The sequence below is a fragment of the Chelon labrosus genome, assembly GCF_963514085.1.
Source record: "Chelon labrosus genome assembly, chromosome: 15".
Lineage (NCBI taxonomy): Eukaryota > Metazoa > Chordata > Actinopteri > Mugiliformes > Mugilidae > Chelon > Chelon labrosus.
In genome coordinates, this window is record NC_140348.1 from 12,367,387 (window position 1) to 12,390,565 (window position 23,179).

Genomic DNA, 23,179 nt, shown 5'->3' on the forward strand with positions numbered 1-23,179 from the left:
GCGGCAATAAAACAAAACAAAAGAAAAAAAAGAGGAAGATATTTTTCACCTATCAAACAGGGAGTTTCAGCTTCGCTCTGTGAACTCCTGCCATGACCGTACAAGGAACCTGATTGGCTCTTCGCGTTTGAGAGTGTTCAATAAAAAGGGATGTGACAAAGATAGTGAAAGCAGTCTCGGAGCAAGTTCAACATCAGATATCTGGCGCACTGAGCAGCCTTTCCTCTCAAAGCTCAACTACTGCAGTGGAGCACATGGAGACTAACAGCAGAGAAACACTGCAGGCTGACTTTGATGCATTTGATATTTCTGAAGAGCTCGGATTTCTCCTTGAAGAGCCACTGGTAAGTTTCATCGTCTTCTTTTCTCATGTATCTTTTGCCATCAGTCAAAGCTGATTCAAGCTGAAACAAGGCTACACGAGTTAGCAACAATACTACTGTACATACTGTACAGTTTTCTTTTGTTTACCCTTGAGGGCTATTTTCTCTATTTCATCTGTTGACTTCATTTTAGTGTTTTGGTCAGCGGCATACATAGTCCTACTGGGCTGTTACAGATAATTGTGTTTGTTTTTGAGTAAGGGTCAGAGATGGTTATTGATCTGGTGAACGCCTGCCTCTTCAGCTTCTATTGAGCCCCCGACATGACTGGGCCTGCCCACTGTCTGACATAAAGACTTTGTTAGACTCAAAATGCCAAATCATTACTCCTTATCTGTGGCTAACTCTCAGGAGTCACTTCATAGAAATTATTTATTACATACAGCTCTAATTTTGACTGATTGAAATGTCAGGATTGGTGTATTTAAGCACAGCCTCCTGTCCTGTTTACAGAATAATTCCCCTCCTGGGAAATCCTCAGTTTTCTGCTCGGCTGATTTTTTGTTTGTTTTTCTTGTTGTCTTTTCACAGCATCCTCTTTTAAATCACTTTCTGTCTCTGATTGATAGCACTAGTCATTCTCTGACACGCAGGTCGGGCACCGTGGCGAACACGGGCTGATGATGTTACTGATTACACTCTACATGAAAATCCTTACACATCAAAAATCAATGAGCAAGTCATTTTATACTTATTATCTCCTAGACTCACCTTCCAGACTATTATCAGGTGTGGCTGGACCTGGCAAATAACCTCACGCATCTCATAGAGACACGAAAGCTAAGGGATCTGGTTCATAAGGTAAGAGTGGGTCAAGCCGTCCTAAAGCAAAGCCGCACAGAATGTGGAATCCGTACACTTAAGTGTGGACACGCTGCATTAAAATAAAATATTCTGATCAACATTAAGATGCCGGTCTTGAGCCCCCACCTCTTGAGTAACCACCGGGAGCTTAGGCTGGCTCACTTAGCGCTGGGATTCATCAGCATGGGATACGTATGGCAGGAGGGACAACATGCACCTGCTCAGGTAAAACCCCAATTGAATAAGAGGCAGTTAAAATGATGTATTTCAGTAAATGGCGCCCTGGCAAAGTGACATGACATATGACATCCATGTATCTACTGGCAGGTTGTACTTAGGCACGGAATTGCTGAAGGTACATTGTTTACCATGTTCATCTTAGTCCAGCTGGTTTACATATGCAGATTTTACACACAAGTTAATGGTCACATAGCTTTGCAGATGTGAGCAAATGTTACTGTCCCAGATCCACAGCTCTGTACCATGGTAGGGAAACCTCTGTTTTTTTCAGTAAGCTTTATTTTCTATAGCCTGGTGTGATGCAACATCCACCCCAGTGAAGGAGGTTCAAAAAGGAAAGTGAGACAGTCATAACTTTATGTGGACTGGGCCTCTTTTTGCGTCTCAGAACAGGGAACATAGCACTCTACATCTGACTTGCTTCTAAAACACAAGTCCAAACCGTGTAGCCAATGTTTAGCATGTAAAACATGACCCAGCAGTGGTGTTTTTATGCTGTTAGTACTTGCAGACTCTAGTGGGGGACTACTTCCCTTAACACAAACCTACTAGTTTACGTCACACATGTTGCCAACAAGACTGCCTTAAGCTAATGTTCATGATAAAAAGTCAGGAGGATAATCAAAGGAAACAATTTATCCTGAAGAGGATAAACTCTTAAAAGTAATTTTATGGCAGTCTGTCTAATAGGTGGAACTTCAGGCAAAGTCAAGGGATCCCTAAAGACATTGGGATACATCGTCAGGGAACCACGAATGTCAGTACTAAATTTTGGACCAAGCCGTGTCGATCTAGAAATAACTCACAGGAAAAGTCAAGGGAATCACTATCTGCAGATTAAATTCTTTGGTATTTCAAAGATTTTTCAGACCAAGTGGAAGTGGTAGACAATTCAACATGAAGTCATTGCCAGAAACGGTGTGGTTACAAACCACTGTTACAAATCCGAGAAAGCCATCACTGCTAAACTGAATCTTTACTGTTATGGTTGTTTGACAGATTCTCCCAAAAGCCCTGGCACGGCCTTTTTGGCTGGTATCTCGAAGGCTCGGCCTTCCACCCATCCTGACCTATGCAGATTCAGTTTTAGCCAACTGGAAGCTAAGGGATCCCACAGGGTGAGTAATGTTTAATATCGAGTAATATCCACAGCCACCCAGAAAGCTTCTTTTATTATAACAGTAACATTAGAATAAAGTAGTTTGGTTATTCACTTGCTCTTTTTTTTTTTTTTCATTTTCATTTTAGGGATATGGAAATTGGGTAAGAAGACGGAAAATGAGTCATTCACTTTGTCACCTTCACATGCCTTTTGTGCTGCCGTACTCACATGACATCTTGTTCATATATTATCAAAACTTCCTTTTTATTAAAAAACAGAAACTTGGATTTGATATTTTCCTTCCCTGGTGGTGAGAGTTGCAGGGGATTTTTCATTGTGTCACTGCTGGTTGAGATGGCTGCCAGTCCAGGAATAACGGTCAGTAATGGCCACTGTTAGTCATTCTCTTTCCGAACCTCATCCTTCCTGTTTTTTGCATCCATGCACATACTGTCAGTGTCCTTGTCTCCTCTAAGTTACTGCTGGAATTTAAACTTTTCAACTTTAACCAGGGCGCCCTGGAGGTGATGCGGGCTATGAAAATCTCTGACCTCATCGGCGTAAAGAAAGGTCTCATCAAAATAACTCAGTCCTTGAAGAAAATGAAGGAAACTTTCAAACTCATGCACAGTGAGTTTGAATCAAAGCTGGTTCAGTTTAATCAATTTACATGCTGTGCCTTTTATGAAGGCAGGGAAATTTAAGGTAATTAGAACAACTGACTGTGTGCTCTTTCCAGATCATGTGGAGCCAACTGCATTTCATGGAACATTGAGAATTTTTGTCTCAGGGTAAGTTTTTTAGGGCCGTTACAATATCTTGCTAAAGTTGTACCGAAGACACTGTATATTTTATTGTATAACATGCAAAGTGGTACCACATGCTTCTAATCACATGTGGATCTGTGAAAAAGGAGGATCAATAGCTCTTGCTTGTATTGTTGTAGGTGGAGAGACAACCCTATGCTCCCAAGGGGCCTGTTGTATGAAGGTGTGAGCAACGAGCCAGTTTTGCTATCAGGTGGAAGTGCAGCCCAGAGTTCAGCCATTCAGTGCTTTGACGCTTTGCTGTCCATCCAGCACGAGGGTGAGACAGGTGAAGATGCACTTAATTCGAACTTTGACCCCCACAGACACTTCTCATGAATGAAACATGTTGCTTTTGGCAGTCTTTTGATTGCCTGACAGAATATATTTCCAGAAAAGTCTTTTTAAAGTCTGTTTTCTGTTCTCTTCATCGATTCTCCCTATCTAGAAGCCTTCCTGACACGCATGAGGGATTACATGCCTCCTGCCCACCGTCAACTGATAGAAGCTCTCTCTGTGTGTCCACCTCTGCGAGATTTCATCTTGTCCTGCTCCAGCTCTGACCTCTGCCAAGTCTACAACTGCTGTGTCTCTGCTTTGGTGGATTTACGGAGCTATCACCTCAATACTGTGGCCAAGTATGTCATTGTGCCTGGTAACCAAGCCAGGTCCATGGGCTGCCCTCTCAGAGGTGTGTGCACTGCGCTGAACGCCACTGGGACTGGTGGATCCAACCTCATGGTCTTCCTCAAGAGTGTTCGTAACACTACCCAGAAAGCTCTAATCTTAGACAGACCCTCGGCATTAAGAGAAACTGACATTTAATGTTTGATGTGTGGGGCTTCAGCCAATCTACTTCACACATGGATGAGCGGTTGTAATATTTTAGATATGCATGGGACCACAGGCAATTACTCTTTAGCAAATGGGCCTGCCGCAGTGACCCCCAGTCTTAAACTACCAACGGACAATTTGCAATGACATCCGTGTCATAAACCTCTCGTAAGGGGTCCCACTTCAACGCTACCCGGCAAGTGTATTGCTGCTGCTGTTGCCTGTATGTGAACGTGCTCAGCAGCCCATTCACTGTCAAACATCAGTTACTTCCTGACTGTTACTGGAATGAGGAATCATACTGCTTTCTCTTCTTATGTCCATCATGTGAAGGGCATGTCCATGGTTGTTTGGGAATATAACGTTAACATCAGCATTTTCTCTTTTGCAATTTGGTGCCAGCACTGTGCAGAGCATTTTTGTGCCAAATGGCTCACATTAACCTCAAAGGAAAGTCACGCTAGATCAGTGAATAATGGAAATGCACTTTGAACACTTATGCCACACATGTGAGGCAAGAGTTATTCTTATTAAAGCCATTTTTTTCCAAACTGTGTAGTAGCAAGTCAGTTCAGCTCCTCTGCCAGTGCAATACATTGTTGTCCTAAGTGCTAGTGAAGCCATGTAATGTAATGACAGTGACTGTTGTTTGAGGTATTTGAATCAAATGTGAAAATAACTGACTAATATATCATTTAAGAGGGTGCTGTTTCATTTTCATGCAACAATAACACTTCGGTTAATGTGCTTAAAGGTTGTGAATGGCCAAGTGATACTGTGGGTACCTGAAAAGGTGAGGAGAGGAACTCTTGCAGGAGACTTTACTCTTAGTAACTACTGCTTACTAATTTGCAGGTCAACTTGTACCAGGAGAGAAAAAATATCAATCAGTTATACATGATAAAGATAGAATTATTCATTGTCAAGCCAAAATGATGATATACTTAGAAAACAAGAGCGTAAATGTCATTTTTTAATGTTACTAATTAAACTGCACTTTATATATTAAATTATGTGATATGACCATGCTTCAGAGATGCTCTGAGATGCAGTGTTGCATTTAATTTATTCAGGGTCTGCTTATGGAGTAAATGTGTAATTAGCAAAACTCAAATGTATCTGTCAACCTTTAATTCTTTTTTTCATATATTATTTGATTGATTTAATTTAACATTGTCTCGGCTGCTTTAACAATGGCCCATCGTGTTGTCATTGATCTGTTATAATTTGCTTAATGTATGTATATAACGGTGACAAATAAAGACCAAAAGGAATAGAAATACATGTATGGAGAATGAAGGGCCATGAAGAAAAATAGGATAGAAATTCTATACCTATCAATTGATAGAGAGCTTTTCTTTTTTTTATGAAATGAAAGTGAAAGCAATCAACTGAGGAGAATGAAAGAGACAGACGCAACAGGGATGATGGGGGAGAGGGATGAGCGCGGGATCAGGTCACTCAGTTTGATGGACTGGAACCCCCCTCGTCCAGGGCCTGAGTCGAAGGTTGTGTCTCTTCTTGCTACTGAAGGCTAATCACATTAGGAGAGAGTAGAAGGAGCTCAACCGCACGGCTGCTGAGGTCTCGTCATGCTCCAACTCTGCTTCTCTAAAGCACAAAGGGCTAAATATGTGGACTGTTTGACATTGGTGAAAGCAGCCCTGGCTGCAACTACACCTAGCTTTGGTGTAGTTGTCTGCCTCCTCATAGAGTTTTGATTTAATGTTTTTCTCCATTACATTTTTTTTCTCTTTTCTTATCATATAGTATGTAGTAATGACAATAATTTGTGTCTCTCTTTTTGGCATGGTGGAATTTATAAAGTACTACAATTCACTTGAGGTTCAGCTGTCACTGTCATGTGAAAACCAGGCCAATATTTAAACTAGTTGAGGCTGAAAGTGGCCACAAAAATAAAAGAGAATTCACATAAGGATCAATTTTGTCAACAGTTAAATCTTTTTCTTCTTCTGTCTGGTGATACTGGAGCACATGACAGAATCATTAAGCTCAGTGATTGTATGTTTTTCACCGAAATTGGAATTCAAAGTTAACTTACCCAAAGTTACCCTTGTTTTTTTCTTATGACCAAACACAGTTCTTACTCATTTCTACTGATGACTCAGGAGTATTACATGCCAATTGGAGCCACGGATGTGCTCCAACCATGGGTCACCAGACACTGGAAAATGATTTTTACTTCAGTGGCTTCCAATTCTCTCAGCAGGAGCTTCCAAAATACCTCCCCCCCACTTGTCGGTTCGTTTGCCTCTAGCACTCAGCAGACATAGGAGCACACCAAGTCACCTTCAATTGAAAATGTTTTAATTGTGATGTAGAAACAGTAGAAAAATGCATAATATTGCACATAATCACTAAATTGCACTTTCTCAGGGTACAGATCTTTGCATGGAGATTGGTGACCTGAATAATGTAATCTACTGCGTGATCTAACGATGGGAGGCCTGTATGTGTCTTCCTGACATTTCTTGTACATTTTAACAGTACCATAATCTACATGAGAGCAGCTGTTATAAAAGTACTTTAAGAATTCAGTAAATACCTGCTTTGTAACAGCGTGCAAGATCAGGATCATTGCTACATCCTCTGTGTGTGTTTTTTTTTTTTTTTTGTTCTCGACCAAAGCTGGTGGCTACAAGTCTCTTCTGCTGTGATGCTGCTACCGAAGTCCTTTAGCACTGTGTATAGCCCTTCTGCTCTTGCTGCAAGTTCAGTGCACAGTTGTTTGTGTGGGCTGGTAGACACGTGTTTGCTGTTCTGTTTTGATTTTTGCAGAAAAAAAAAAAAAGTAGCTCTGTTTGCTAAATGAAATTTGCAGTCAAATGGCAAGAAAGATCAATATTCCAAAATATTTTGAGTGTTACATAACTGGACAGGAAAAAGATTTCGCATAAATGCTTTGCTGCGACACGCTGTGGGACTGAGAGGCAAGGCAAACTCTTACTGGAGCCAGGAGACATGTTAAAAAAGCCTTTACTATTTTGTCGGAAGTTGAAAACCAAATAAAAACCAAACACTGTGTATCATAGAAAATACTCTGCCTTAATCAAAACATTTTATATGTTGTTAAAAATCCGACCTAACCCAGAATACTTGCGCTGTATTTTTAACAGTTGCACCTGCTTCACGATGAGGGGCCCAGACGTGCAAGTTGTAAAATTTAATTTCACAGTACTTCGCTAAAAAGATGCAGATTATCTAAAATATACATTCTGAACATTACGTGTCAGTTCGGGAACAGGAAACGGCAGGATGACTGAGGCAAAGTTGGCTGGCTAGTTGGTTGCGCGGTGAGCTAAATAAAGAGGAAGAAGGGCAAAAAAGAGATAAAAGGACGGAGCCACAAAGAGAGAAAGAGAGGGAGGAGACGGGTTATTAGCAAAGGCAGGCAGACGTTGAGTCAGACAGACAAATTGAGCAGGATGGTAACAGATAAGGAGGAAGAGGACAGGAAAGTTATAAGAACAGCGCTGACATACTGTCTCGTACAGTACTGTGATTCAGTCTTTTACACATGTTCCTCTCAATACTTAAATGTTTGTGCTTTACTGGAGGTGGGGCTGATGTCCATTGAAAGATTATAGCTTCACTCATTAAAGACCCTCCGCATGGCGCCTCCTCTTGTTGCCAAGCAATATGCTCTAAGGGGAAAAGACCAAAAGTGCATTGCTTTCACTGGAAGATGCAACATAAAAAAAAAAAAAAATAGACTGAGCCATAAAGTGATAGGTGCGTTTAGCCAGTACACGAATAACATTCATCTTTACACAGCTTATAAAATGTATGTACAAAAATGTGTGTCAAAGCTCACCTAGATTTTGCAGGTGTGTCGATCCTCTCCAGCAAACATACCAGAAAAAGGTTAGACTGAATTTAAAAATGTTTTTTTGTTTGTTTGTTTTGTTTTGTTTCTGCTGTTCCCCAGCTGTCCTCGTGTGCAGTCTCATCTCAGAACCTTAAATCACTGTCCGTCATCATCCATTCTCACGGGCTGATCACCCCAACTGAATATTCCTTCACCCGGTTTCAGCGTAACGGGGGTATTAACAAGCCCAATAAAAAAAAGGCCGTTTTCCGAAGACTTCATGTATTATTCAGAGGAACCAGAGTTTCCAACGAGCGTGCTTTTTGGACTCTGTCTTGGACTTGCGTTTAGGGGTGGACGTGAACACTTCGTTGGAGTAAGGCAGAGCAGGGCATTGTTGGCTGTCAAGGGGGCAAAGTCTCTTCATCAGGGACTGTAGCTTGTCCTCCTGCTGCTTAAAGTCCAGCTCTACACTGTAACGTAGACAAAAAAAAAAGAGTTTTAGAATATTTACATTATTCAGTTCACATTTTAACTCACTGCAAGATCAGGACCATTAATCTAAAAGTTTGTGATTTGAGTGTTGGGCCGCTATAACATTTATGACTCAGTCTTTTGACTTATTTTTTATCTTAGTAATCCACTGTTGTCCAGATGGAAGCTGGGAGGAAGGCAAATGCTTCAAATGCACTGACAGACACCCTGGCAGCACATATTAGTTGCGGCACATATCCATATTTCAGAGACTCCTCCAAGTAATAGAGTTCCTTTGCATCCTCTCTGCATTTTTTTTTATTTTTTTGAATACATGCAGTCAAAGGGCTTCTCTTGCATAGATTATTCTTGTATTAAAAAACAGCCAGAATGTGGGTTGCTCCTGACATCAGACTTCCACGTTCGCGAGTGTAATCCCAGGCCGGTCATCGTCTGATTTGGTTCCGGCACCGTAGTTGAACTCTCTCTCCGATTAAATCTCTCAGGCCTGAGAGAAATGTGGGGCTTAATCCCATCCAAATGAAACCATAGAGAGGCCAAGCAGGCCCTGATTAACTGCCTGTATTCAAGCAAGGGATAAATGCACCATTATACACCATCTCCTTTCACTTTACTGCTATTGATTTGTAGGCCTCTGTTAATGTCTTTATTGTCAGGGAATGCAATAAATTTGGAACGCATCTTGGTGGAAATAAATGAGAATGAATCAAAGTGACACTCCTCAACAAACCTTACCTGATAATCAAGTATTCCGTCGCTGTTTGGTTTGGGGCATTTTGGCCAGCAGTACTTAAGCCTTTAATAAAGACAATGTACACTACGAATTACAAAGCCCAGTCCTGTTATTCAAAGTGTAGAGGATTAAAGACAGAAGGGAGAACTAGAGCTGCCAAAACGCATGACATCTGATAAGTCAAGGTCAAACATGGAGTCCTCTTCTTGTCTGTAGGCAGAGAAATAGGGTACAAAGCTTGGCCTGATAGGGTAACCACTTTGATGGGCAGTGTAATTAGTTCGCTAAAGGATATGCTCTACTAAATGTGACATAATGAATCCTGGGAACTGTCCTCACCCTTAAGATAAGTGTCAGTTTGGAACAGAGCTCTATTAAAGGCTTCAGGAGAGAGAGTGGATGGAAGGCTGGGTAGTTGTTTGGCACACTGGGACTTCAACAAATCAATATGTTAGATTAAATGAAAAGATTGTCAAAAATGAACAAGTTTGTGTCAGCTTAGACCTCAACATTATTATTATGAAAAAAGGTTGTTCAAGGAAAATCTAAGAGGTCTTCCGGATACCAGATCCCTGACAATTAATAGAGCTATACCTTTATCTTGGCAGAAGTGCTGCTACTTCTTGCAGTGTGCAATGCACATCTCTTATTTATATTATCCATTGTTCCATTTCCAGCTGCTTTTATCTCTGTTTGTATCTTTTGTTTTACTTTGTGTCTTTTACGACTGGTGTTTAAATGTCTTAACAGAGAGCAGAAGCAGAATCATGGCAGTAACAGTAACAGTGCAACGCGGAGTAGCCTCAGCAATTATTAAGCAATTAATCACTTGCCAGATCAGTGCAATTACTGTGCGCTGTGGACAAATGCCTCGATGGGAAGCCAGAGGCAGCACTATACAGCATGGGTGGCACTGGGGAGCAGGTGCTTGAGCAAACAAAAGCCCTATATCTAAGATCATCTCTGTACAAAAACAGATTGAAGCGGCTGGAGAGAGGGAGGCTTTTCTAGGGCATTCAGCAAAGCAGATTAATCATCTCTTTAGCTATGCAGTGTGAGTAGCTGTTGCTGTGATCAGTGGCGAGCCGAGTGTGTGTCTGCGGTCGTGGTGTGCTGAGCACCATTCAATGATTGTTGCTCCTGGGAGGGATATTGCTGCCATGAGTTGTCTTTTTAGCATGGCACACTATTCATTCAGCAGTGTATACCTGCTCGATACTATTTTCTGTTCTTTGTGCTACTGGCACCGCTCAGCGTTAAGTCATTTCCTCTCCTGTGATTTCCCCTTCGGCCATTCACAGTTCAAACTCTCCACTTGACAAAATGAGTGGTTCAGTCCCAGTACAGCCCTGCATCGTCAGAACTACATGATGCGGCGTCACGGATTAAATCATACGAGAATGGCAGTCATTTCCCTCCGCAGACAGGCAACAGTTGAAGCACAAACTTCCCCACAGGTTATGTAAATGACATGCAGAAATTCTTCTCCTGTCATGTACATCCGATATAAAACCCCTGCCGTTGTCTGCCTCACTGCTTTCTGCCTCTCAGATGCATAGAGAAAAACCCAATCTCATTAATGAGGACAGAACAGAATATGCAATCTTGACAATTGTTCAACAAAACCACCACAGTCCCACCATCTCAGCATGGGACACAAGTGCTAATTAGCTCCTTGCATCTCATCATAATGCGCTGCCATTGCCATTCCCTGAACTTAACTGTTTTTCAAAGTCATTGTTTGTTCCAAATTGGAGCCACTTCATTGTATACTTTGATTCAAATGCTGGGTGTTAGTCAATACAGTATAATCAGAACAGAAGCCGTTAATGCTTTGATCTGAGCATGCTTTTCATGTACGGGCTTCCTGCTGTAGTCTTGGTGGACTCTGCGGTAGGCCTCATATAATTTGCAATTGATGTACTTGTCAATCTCATTTGCACAACGCAAGCAGATAAATAGGGCATAAAGAAAACATACAATGCAGAAAGAGGAGTCCACAGCTTTGAGTTGTGTTGAGTTATTTTGGATATTTTTGAATTTCATCTGCGATATTGCGTGTGGCACCAATGCAGCTCCAAGCTGGTTAGTCAAGCACCAATAAAAGCAAAGAAAGGAGAAAAACAAGGTGTTGCTGACACCAGGGGCACAGTCACAATGTCACATTTACCCAGCACACACACATTCACCACACCAGTGCCATGCGCTGGGAGCACCTCGGGGTCCAGTGTCTTGCTCATGTACACTTCGGCATGTGGCTTGTGTTCTGCGGATCATAAACTAGCTAATGATCTGGTGCATGGACATGGACTACCCACTGAGCCACAGCCGCCTAAATAAAAATTCTGCAGTAGCCTAGTCCTGTCTGGAAGACATTCGTGAGCAACTCAACTGACTGGAATACCATCTGTTACAAGCTAATGTCATCTACCAACATATATAGCATATATAGCTTTGTGCTAAAGCATTTCATCATGGTGTTATTTGTATTGCATGGAATGTACCAGTGAAAGTGGGAGGAGATATTTTTTTTGCATGGGTTCAGCTACTCTCAGCAACACTCTTACCCTTGCAATACAATATTATGACTGTTTCTCCTATAGTTCGTTGTCTGTAGAATCAGCCTTTATGCATGCCCTTTTTGTTGCAGAGATGCATGCTGCAGTATACCAGCAGTGGGTGGAGACTGTGACAGGAGAGCTGAAGCCCGGATAAAACCCATAGATTGACTACCTAAGCTCAGCAGCTGCTAGAGTCCTGAATTTATCGGGCATTCTGGACATGCTGGACCACTGTGAAATTGAGCACTATATCTCGGGGCTGATGATCTCGGCCGCAATTGTAACGTGCAGTTGCTGTCTAACTTTGGGTAATTGGTCCCAACTTGCTCATATTGGCTGGTTTTAATTTGCCTCACTGTACTCAGGCCTTCTTATCAAGATGCCACATGCAGTGGTTTGTCCAGCAAGATGATTACAGCTGCCCCATCAGCAGTATAACTCTCTGGATTAAGGGAATATAATAACAAGGATCCTGGTGATAGACTCATACTGCAGTTCGAGTAATGAGGTTGCATTAGGTGAAAACCACATGTGAAATAAAGTGCTAAGATAAACAATAAATACATTTTATTCTTCTTTTTCTCCAAGAATGCACACATTCAGTCTCGGAAATTTGTGCTGCTGGGTTTTGCTGGAGAATACTAAACAGCACTATTTGCAGCATTTAAGATATTTATGACAATTGCTTTGGCAGGGATAGATAGGACCGTGATAGATTACTACCCTGCTTGCCAACTACAGCTCTGCTCCCTTCAATGACTGTTAAAAAGCATTTGGATGAACTGAAATAAACAACTATTTAATGATACACAGCACAGATGAAACGATAATATTCCCCTTTATTAGTATCAAGCCAAGTCGCCTCACTGACTTACGGAATTGGCACATGTTGTCTTATCAAGATACTCAGATCAGTGAAATGAAACGGAGAAACTCAGCTTTGGATTGCGCCTCTGCGCAGTTTGGATCTCGCCTAAAACACATTGCTGTTGCATCAATAAAATGGGCTCCTCAGCTCGATGAAACCCAAATGGACACTATTTATCTTGAGTAATTAACAGGTCACTTAAAAATCACACAGTACCTGTCACAGTCTCACCTGGACATTTATTTACATTCTTTCAAATATAATTTAATATCCTTTCCATTTAATTCACTCAATATTGAAAGCCACACCTAATTTACAGTAATGGCAAAACCCCTGAAAACAAATCAATCAAAAGGGCCATTTGATCAATATGTACACAAATGGACACATATACACACACACGCTGCAGGATTCTGGCTGTAACACAAGAGAAGACCTACAGTGAATGTTTCTCTGTCATGGCGCCGTGGGAGACGTTTTGATGGCTTACTTCTCTAACTGGAACGTGAGACCGTGTTCACTTTGTCTACAATTCAGTGTAATCTTTGCGGTGCAACATGGCCTTGTTCTCTAAAACAGTTCAAAGCAGATTAATCATGCTTTGCCATGATTCCTCAAAAAAACAACAACAACACATGAACAGTGCATGACAATGAGAGACGCAAGTGTGTTTAAATATGTGTGGACGTGTTTTTCATCTCTTTTACCGTGCTGTGAGAGAAACGGCGACCTTGGCATTTTTGAATTCATTGAGTAATAAAATGATACTTGATGGTTCATGCTTCAACATTACAAAAAAAAAATCACCCCGGCTCTGTGCTAGGAATGTAATATTGAGATAATATGAAACCAAACTGAAATGTTCAAACCAGTGCCTATGTTTTGACCTTACCTAATGAAGAAAATTTAGACTGAACCATGGCGATTGCTGCAAGAAATGTTGAACTCCCCAAGGTGAGAGTGAGGTAATGAGTTGAGAACTGCGCTAAAGAGGCCCAACTATCCTGAATGCCACAATGATATTTAGAAATACCATAAAATTCCGATGTTGTTTACTGGTTCACGGAGATGTCTTTGACGAGAGCTGTGTCAGATCTCTTCGCCTTCTCCTATTTTTTAGCTCAGCAAAGTGCTTGATACTAAGAAGGGGTTTTGGAGTTCAGCAGAAAGAGGTAGAGGGCAACAAAGTGTTGGGGATAACTAAGCCATTCTCTGCTTGGCACCCAACTTGGCCGAGTGCGCTTTGGGAGAGGGATGAACAGCTGGACGTACGAGTGCATGGTGTTAAAGGTGAACAGCTTCGTCCTGGTTCTAGTTCGGCGAGGACCATCTGTTTAAAAACTTATTTTAGTTCCACATGCACAGTGTCTTCCCCAGTGTCTTGGTAGAAAACGCTTGCTTCACATCAGCAGGAAACCAGCGGTTTTAAAACTTGAACTTTGCCACCTGTTAATATTCCTGGAGAATCAGAGTTAGATCCATTAATTTGGTGTTGCTGAGATCTGTTTGTTTTGCTTTAGCAAAAAGTGTAGAGTCAGGTTTTCAGGTCTTGCATAGGAAGTGATCCACCATTTGCTTTAGTGTTTAGTTGTTGAATCTGATTCTTCCCTGGTGATTTGGGCTCATTCTGTCGAGCATTGAATCTGTTTTTCAGTTTTATTGACTACTGTCCAGCTGCTCTGTTTTGCACCGGTGTGGAGGAGTGAGAGCGGTTGTCGCTCTGCAGCATTCTGTCCCTGTTCTCCTCTTGTGTGTGTCTGAGAGATATTGATGGAGGAAAGCATTCTGTTTCTATTTTTGCCGCTACCTCCCAACATCAGAAAGAAGATCCTGTTTTGCTGCACAGTGTTAGAACATGACATGGTTTTTAGAATTGCTTCTCAAGGAATGGCAGTAGCACGTCATCTGGGTCAGTTCATGTCCAGTAGGTCTTTATTAGTGTGCAGTCCAGCTCAGGGACTTCCAGTGTGAAGAGCAGTCATTGAGCCTTATGCAATATATATATATTTAAATCTCTCTTTATCTCTTTATCTCTCTTTTCTTTTTCATAAAAGCTAGTGTGTGCTATCGAGTAAAGATGGACATCACCCAGGTTCTTAAAAGAACAACAACTCTAATACTCAGAGTGATGACTCTGGCCATTCCCTCTGCCTTACTTCCAGAAAAAGAGGTGGAGCTCGAGTAGCTGAGGCACATGATGCCCAGGCGTGTAGCTAGCAACCTGTGGTGGCACCCACCTGCCACTTAAGGTGACCATACACTTTATGTATACACTTTAATTCAACGTCAATGTGTGAAATGTATAAATCCACCTCTGTACGTTTATTTCTGCTGTACAGTTGGGCTGTCCAACGTGGGAGCCCATTGTCTAAAAAGGGAAGAAGCGTAAAGCAGAAGCTGAAAAGTTGATCTACTTACAGCAGCAGACGTTCATATTCCTATATAACAGAATGTTAATGTGTAATCACAACAGTGTTTCCTGTTTCAGAGAACAAGGTAACAGGGGAGGGGGGTCTGGCTTTCAAAGCTTTCCGACAGAACTGACAAATGACATAAGGTTACAGCTTGAGGGGATTCTCCACCTGCAGTTTTCAGCTATAACAGCCACTGTGTGTTTTGACGAAAATAAAATGTCTGTTAAAAATAAAAGAAAGAAATCCGTGCCATAGTGATTTGGGACTTTGAGGAGCATAGAGTTAACCCAGCATTTGAAATGTTTTATGGGACGTGACACATGCTCCGCGATGAGGTCAGAGCATTTCCTCCTTTTTCTAACTTACTTCCCACTGCTGTGTGTTATTGCATATTCCATCACACTGAGGCCACATTCCTCAGAAAACCCTGCAAATGATACAGGAGGCCTCATTTATTTCGTCAGCCGCTGTAGTAAAACATGGTATAGTGCAACACCCAACACATCCAACACCACATCCAACGGTAGTATTTCCACTCTTACTCTTTCCTTATCCCTGATGCTTATGTAACGATTCCTCTCTTTGCTGTTACGCACAAATGACTTCATTATATTCAACATTTTAAGTATTCCTTAGCTTTCCCGCATCAGTCAGATAATGTAATGTAAATGCAACGCTCTCCATAGAGTCCATTTACATTTTCTGGACAGAAACACATTATTGCACCAATAATTCATTTCACACTGAATCAATTCATCACACAGAAAACAGCACTTCTTGCAGCATTAAACAGTGCAATCGGCCCACCTGTAAATGATGCAGGCGCTGTTTCGACAAGTGTCACAGTTCGCCGTGTCTTGTCCTGTTCGGTAGGAGAGCCTGTGGAAAGGGAGATCGAAAGATATAGGTTGTCTCTGGCGACAGGCTTTACCCTCATGTTTTGGCACCACCGGGCATCAGCTATCACCTGGATTTGTTCAGCTTTGTTTTCACCTGCTATCGTTCAAAGCTAGCAGTGGAAAATGCACCAGGGGAACTGATGCTGCAGCTCTCCCAGATTTGGTTAATCAAGTATGCAGACTTGCTGATTTTACATAACAGGATTATGTTGCTTTACCATGACATAATTTGAAGGGCCTTCTGTATAGGCAATAGGAAATAAATGCACCATGACTCATGCGTAATGAAGAATCAGTATCTTTACATTCTGCACAATGCTGTACATCTGCTTCTTTTATTTCTCATCCAGCTCAACTTGCTATGGGAGGATTTTTTTTTAAAGCAATCAGGTCTGGATCTGCTCTGTTTATAGCTAAGGCATATTTCTCCTAGGGTCTGTTGCCTTTATATTTTTATGAAAGCCCACTGCGAAGCACCAGCTGTAAGCCAGGGGGAACATAAGGTTTATATCTGCACACGTTAAAGAGCTTTTGTATGTCCAACGCACTCTGGCTTTCACATTGGCAGCGTTCGCTTTTCCTACACTATAACCGTGCAGGTGTGCATTTTTTATTCACGCTATATGTCACTGCATTCGATGGAAGACTGCAGTCGTATGTGGATGATGGGAGGGGCTGTGTTGGAGGCGCACATGTAATTGCTTGCTGTCGCAGTAGCCCTTCACCCTGATGGATGACATGTAGAGAGGTTGAACCTCAACTGCTCACCATGACATGAGAGGTGACCTCATTGGGGGAGACAGAGCAGCCTGTGTGGATCGAAAATGCTGATGGGAGCTCAAGGTCAACAAGTTCATTCATCCTGCCCTATTCTGAAATAAAGTCTCTTTGAACAGCTGTGAGCAAGGACAGTGCTGTAACTCCCTGCACAGACGGGTCTGCTATGGTGCTCTGCCGCTGCCTCGCTTTTCATGTACTTCCTTGTAATTTAAAGAGCCCCACTGTAATAATCAAGGCACATTAACCTAAATTTATAATCACTGTGCGTAATTTTTTTTTTTTTCCGATTCAGGGTAAATGCTCGTGACCCAATATAGTGACTCTGTATTAACGTGCAGAATGTCACAGGGAATCACTTCATAGGTATTGCACAGGGGGAAAAAAAACCCTCTGAAAGTCGTTCTGTAAGCCGGCTGTTTGTTGGCACAGATTCACTGCTGTGTTGTTTGCCCACGTCAGCTGTCCTGGGATATGTCCTGCCCTCGTCATTCCTGTTTCACTGTCCACACCCCCTGCCTACGTGCCTGCTGCTCTGCCTGCCTGAGCACTGCGTAGCGGGTGAACAGAAGCAACATTAAGGTCGGGCCACGCTGTTCTCAAGTAGCACTCTATGTGCAATGCACTGCATGCTGTCTTATGTTCACTTGTATGTACGATAAACACATGCAGAAGCAGAGAAGTGAATGCATTGTACGAATGACATTAGCTGAATGAATGAGCATGAGAAGGGACCTGTATACGGTCATCAGTACAGTATGAGCTAAAGTTGAACTGCATTACACATAGAAACAATATTAAGCTATTGATTCTTATTACTGTTGTTACTGTAAAATACGAGGTCATGCAAAAGACTTTTTGATATGATGTGTGTTTCCTTTATCATCTACAGCACTTAATATTCAACTGGTATTTCATTGGTTTACGTAATGCATAAAATGTTGCTGAGGAAAAAAACAATATAAATATATTCAGTGTAGCTTTCATATCTATTGAATATCATGTGTTAGTGACACTCTTTAGCTGAAGTGCGGAAAACCACATGAGAAGTGAAACATATGACGACAAAAACCTCGTTTGTACTTCCTTTTTTGCAGGTTTTCATTGAAATGTATCCAGATTAAGGATATGTGAAAAAGACTGTGAAAAAAAAATGCATTCATTTGACTTCCCAGTGTACTTTTGCAGAAAATATTTTTTCATGTTTGTAACTGACCCATGCGGACGTGAGGCCCAGAGGGTGAAAGTGATTTGTAATGATGTTATTTCCAATGTAAATAATGAGGTGGGAATAACCCATGTAGCTATAACTCCTTCCTACAAACACTGTGCTGCCTGGACTTTTGCTGGGTGTGCAGCTCACTTCTTACGGCTTTGTCAGTCCTTGCACTAAAAACATGTGTGGATTAAATATGAGTGAGCATCTTGTATTTATGGTTTCAAAAAATGGATGCTTTAAGTTGCTTTTCAGTTCAGCTCAAAGTTTGGCATTAAAGAAGCCTATCTGACTGTCCAGCCGTGCAAAAAAAAAATGGAAAGAGTGTTTGGGAACATACTATGGAAGGCAGGCTTTGTGTCCTGCAAATGTGCTTCTCTAATAACACTGGAACACAATGCGGGAACACAACACAGTGGAGGCACTACAGCGGGCACAGTTTCGTGGAGATGAAAGGCAAAGTGTTATGAGGCTGCACTAATTGGGCCTTTAAAACCAAGTTCCACAGAGCCACACTAGGGTGCCTTGTTCTCCACTGGATGTGGATAAGACTTAAATACAATTTCCTTTGCATTGCTGTGGGTTTTAGAGATAGAATACGTGATTCTTACAATTTCACGGAAATAAGAGGCTGACTGTGGACATGGTTGGAGGATATTATGAAGTTTTCTAATGTTTTTTCTCCAGTAATGCTATGTCTATAATTATGTATGACCCGTAATGAATTTACATAACTGCTGAAGTATAATAAAAAAGGCATAATACTGTCTATTTATAAGACCTCGAGGGTTAGCATACTACCAATATAGTTTTAAGCCATGCTAGCATCATGGCTTGTTAATACTCCACCAACAGTCAGTGATTTCACTTGTTCAGTGAAATATCTAAACAATCTACTGTAGTTTGGAACATAATGTTGAGCAAATACAGTAATACAAAGCTGTTATATTTACAGGTTTGGTGATCCCTTCATCTAAGATGCTAGGGTGAGGTTGGATTTAAATATGTCAACAAATTAAATATGGATGGATGGATGGCCGTGTAATTTGGTGCAGCCAAACATGATCTCCAGATGATCAACTGTAAAATCATAAATTACACCTAACCCCGTATCCAAAGTTAATTTTGCACTGCTTTTCTATTCGTTTGTTTTGTGTCCAAATTGTTTTAGAAAATTATCATTACTGTCATTGTGATTTTGTTAGCATTTGAATGTGAGTTAGATATAGAGTTGCTATGGTCAACTGAAGTTGGACAAGATAAGGAACAAGCAGTCAGATTATCATATAAGTTTTAAACAAACTTCCCTAGCTTATAAACACACTTTTATCTACTATTTTGAAGAGAAACCAAAGACAAACTGCAGGCGTGTGCAAGCAGTTTCCCTCTGAGATAAGAGACTGTTGCCAATATTTCCGGTTCTCTCACTTAAGCAGTCGTCTCCAAGAAGAGCAGCTAAAATAACCTTTACAAATGTCTGCTTGGATTTTGTTTCCTGTTGAACTCCAAGCTGTTATACCGATGTTGCCTTATTCCCAGACGTTTGCAAGTTCTTTGGTGAATACAATACAGTCATGACTAATAGATGTGGCGGCCAATGCTATGAACATACAATAAATTGTTTCATTACCCTTTATCATAGCTTTTTTTCTTCATAGCATGCATGTGCCTACAAGGAGACTATATGATATACGGTATGTTTGGTTACACATGTAATGGTGTCCTCTGAAAGGTTCACTCTACTCACCCCTCTCTCTGTGCTTCACCTTTCTCAAGCTCCTGAATAACTCCAAGAAGGACCTTGATGGTCTCCTGGCTTGAGTTGATGAGACTCTCCATAGCCTGCAGCTGTGCTTTGATATCCTTGTCTCCAGATAACGGCATTATCTGCTGGCTGCTCCCCATGCCTGGGGCTCCTGTGCGTCCCGGAGGAAAGCCCTCACCCCCTCCAACTGTTTGCTGGAGTTTGGAAGAGGCTGATACATGCCTTGTCCGACGCTGCCCTTGTAACTGTGCAGAGCATTTGGCACTGTGGGGAAGTGTCTGTGATTGCTGTTCGTTTAGCTGCGTACCCTTTTTCCGTTTACAGCTCACGGAGGGGCTTCCTAAGGACTCCACCTGTGTCAACGAGTTCCACGCAACAGGGCCCGTTCCCTTTGGCTTGTCCTGTGAAAACTCAGAATCAGCCAGCTGGCGTTTTGACGAAGTGCCAGACTCCATGTCTTCTTTGGGTAATCCTTTGTGTTTGGTCCTCGTCCCACAAACCTGGTATTCTGGTTCACTTTTGGATGGAGGGCTGCTTGGATGGCTCTCTTCCGAGAAATGTGAGGAGTCTGGACATGAGGGTCCATCCACACAGTTGGCACTAGAAAGCAAATCCTCTGTATCACTGCTGTCATCAGTGTGGTGAAGCAGTGCTTTTGTCTGCCCTACAATCTTTCCCTTGTACTTAGAGGACTCTCCAATAGGTTGTCCATCCTCTCCTCCGGTCTTTATATCACTCAGAAATCCATTGTTTTGTCCTTTGTAATCTTCCACCAAAGCAGTGTGTTTAAATGTGTGTCCCTTTTTCCTCTCAAAAGGGAAAGTCTTGTATCGTTTAGTGAGGTCTGGAGAGGTCTGGACACCAGTACTCTTGGTCACGTTAGGGATAGAGCGTCTCGCAGGCATGGTCATGTACTTTCTGTGTGTTACTTTACAGGAAATGGATCTGGAGCGTCTTCCCCGATGCTCATTCTGAGCGTCACAGATATCCTTAAAGCGCACTTGTAAGGCCTTGTTTCTTTTCTTCACCTGCTGCTTGCCTGATTCTGGACCAGACTGCGCTTCGAGGCTGTGTGATGGGCCTGTCTCTGAATCTGACTCATCTGAATTTGAGAGAACAACACATTTGGTGTCCTCTTTGCTCACCATATTTCCTGAAAAAGGTCAAACAGAAAGCAAGTTAGTTTGTGTGTTCTTTGCCAAGAAGACAAGAATGTGATCTGCAGTACCCAGCTGCAGATGGTCTGGTTTCTTTATCCTACTGGGACTATGACTTTGCATTCTGGTAAGACATTATGAACCTCCGTTAAAATGAAAAATCCAAATCTGAGATCCAAAAATTGAAAAGAATGTTAACATATGCCAACAAGAAAGCAGATACAGCTACACAACAAAGACAAAAAGCCATCATATTTCAACTATAAGATAAACTGATTAATCTGTTATTGATTAGGATGACCTGGAAGCGTGTTCTTCCAATCTGTCTCCTTAATGTTGTATAAAATAGTAACACAAGCCAGTATTTTCCAAATACTAACCAAGAACTTCTGTTAGCGTTGCAGCTAACACCAAATACACCTGCAGCCACTACTTATGTACAGCAACATTTCATAAACAAACTGTCCTGCCAACTATTTCATGATTTGCTTCGAGAGAACTTTTTGAAATGGTAATGGAAATGTTCATGTACATGCTGCTCTCCTCGCCGCTGCTGCTGTCATCATTCAGATTCTCTGTTCATTGACTTGTCTTTACATCGTTTCTCAGCTTCAAATACACACCTTCTCCATTCACCTGAGGTGTTGTCACTGTCGACATGACAGACCACTTATCTGATCTAGGCTAACTTGTACATAATGTAAGTACCGCCGCCGTGTTTCAGAGATGTTTGCGTGCTTGACACTATCATTACCTTATAGGATTACCAAGGCTGTTGGCAGTTATTGCATCTCCGTAGATGCAGATGTGAATGATACCTTTGAGTTATTTTCGTCTTTTTCTTCACAAATGCATTGTGGCACGTTTATGTTACTGATTTATGAAGAGCTGAAATAGCAATACTCATGTTCCGGTATTATGGGTGCTTTGAGCACAGTTTGCTTTGTGTCTTATTTCCCCCTTGGCTGATGTAATTTTTGGGGATTTCCTATTGGATCCCTGCAAACTTTGGCCCCTCGAAATGAGTAATAGTGTACATTCATTTTTAGTGATTTAACATTCACTTGAGGAGCTCACTATTGTCGTGCATAAAATGCACATTTTGTCAACACGGATCATATTCTGAAACACATTAGGCAAACACTCCAACTCAAATAAAAGGGCTTATGTGGCACCTTGCTTTACTGTTCTTTATATCGCAATTACATCTAAACTGCTGTTCTTTGCTCTGCTCCCATAAACTGAGCAACACACATATTGCCAGCTGTACTGTATGTCCACGCACCGCCTTATCAATGCTATAGAACTTTTCATAAGATATATCTTCATGAGCTGCTGTGTTTAGATTGTGTAATGGTGTTTTCTAGATAATGGCTGGAGGTGTAATATGAAAAAATGTCCATTTGGTGGTTGGTACTTAGCCTGCTAGCTAAAAGTGTTGACTATATAATATATTCCCCTTGTGGTTTGGGGTCTCTAGCAGTGGAAATGGCCACACAGCAGCTGTGGCCACCTCACCTCACACTACTAGACTCTACAAAATAGCTGGTGCTGGACTATTCCACCTGTATCCACCTGTAAGCTGGAATCTAAAATCCCCAAGGAGAAATTTATTATCATCCCTCCCTGATCTCTGCTGTGCCGAGTGGCGTGACGAGGTCAGAGCCTAGACACCAAATGTAAACTCTACATGCTCTGTGGTCACATCATAAATCTGTTCCATGTCAGCTGGCCGAGTGAGCTGACCTTAAACTTTAAATGCCTACAAATTACAGTTTGCTACGACCGGACATTGAGGGCTGCAAACAGTTTGAAAAGTATAGTTCAAGAAGAAAATCCCAGATCAGTGCTAAGAAGTGATTAGATAAATTTACAAAAGGCTTCTTGAACAATACATACAATATTTAAATGACAAAAAACCAAAGTACAATTTGTTTATGTTCAGAAAATTAATTGCACGTCTTCAAAACTGTTATAACTTCTTGCGCCGCAAAGCTATGATCAATGTGTTTAATTTATTTATAAGATGCATTTCATCTGCACCAATCATCAACATTTGTCACATAATTCATAATTTGTTTGATTTATGGTTACCAGATATTACAATGAAATATCTGCATTACTGTTTTTACATATTTTCCGATAGCATCGCTTTATTTCTATTGTTAATGTCATAATCATAATAACTGCTGTGTATTTATAGTCACTATATTTTGAAAATAAGATCAACACAATCAAATGAGAAAAAATTACATGTTCCGTCTCATCTGCAGTGAAACACATTTCCTAGGCAGTG

The 23,179-nt window shown here is 41.5% G+C and overlaps 2 protein-coding genes across 2 annotated transcripts; one reads left to right on the plus strand and one right to left on the minus strand.

The window, feature by feature from the left end:
• Positions 1-254: 254 nt before the first annotated feature.
• LOC311500027 (indoleamine 2,3-dioxygenase 2-like) lies at positions 255-5,062 on the plus strand (the record flags this gene model as incomplete). Its single annotated transcript, XM_084561205.1, has 10 exons — positions 255-344; positions 1,089-1,184; positions 1,293-1,412; positions 2,427-2,545; positions 2,676-2,690; positions 2,808-2,907; positions 3,042-3,159; positions 3,269-3,320; positions 3,476-3,624; positions 3,784-5,062. 10 exons carry the CDS (start codon positions 255-257, stop codon positions 4,158-4,160), a joined length of 1,236 nt encoding a protein of 411 aa, XP_084417331.1. The 3' UTR covers positions 4,161-5,062.
• Positions 5,063-8,239: 3,177 nt separating this feature from the next.
• On the minus strand, positions 8,240-22,812 carry insyn2ab (inhibitory synaptic factor 2Ab). The gene is made up of 3 exons (XM_084562506.1): positions 19,709-22,812; positions 15,877-15,948; positions 8,240-8,471 (listed from the first exon to the last, which is right to left on the minus strand). The coding sequence occupies exons 1-3, from the start codon at positions 20,872-20,874 to the stop codon at positions 8,288-8,290; spliced, it is 1,422 nt and encodes a 473-aa protein (XP_084418632.1). The 5' UTR covers positions 20,875-22,812; the 3' UTR covers positions 8,240-8,287.
• Positions 22,813-23,179: the final 367 nt, after the last annotated feature.

Excerpts from the sequence above, each read along its gene's own strand:
- insyn2ab (XM_084562506.1), bottom strand. The coding sequence starts at position 20,874 with ATGGTGAGCAAAGAGGACACCAAATGTGTTGTTCTCTCAAATTCAGAT. Across the intron at positions 15,949-19,708 it reads GGTGAAGCACAGAGAGAGGG|GCTCTCCTACCGAACAGGAC; the intron begins GTGAGTAGAGTG and ends CCCTTTCCACAG. Across the intron at positions 8,472-15,876 it reads AGCGCCTGCATCATTTACAG|TGTAGAGCTGGACTTTAAGC; the intron begins GTGGGCCGATTG and ends TCTACGTTACAG.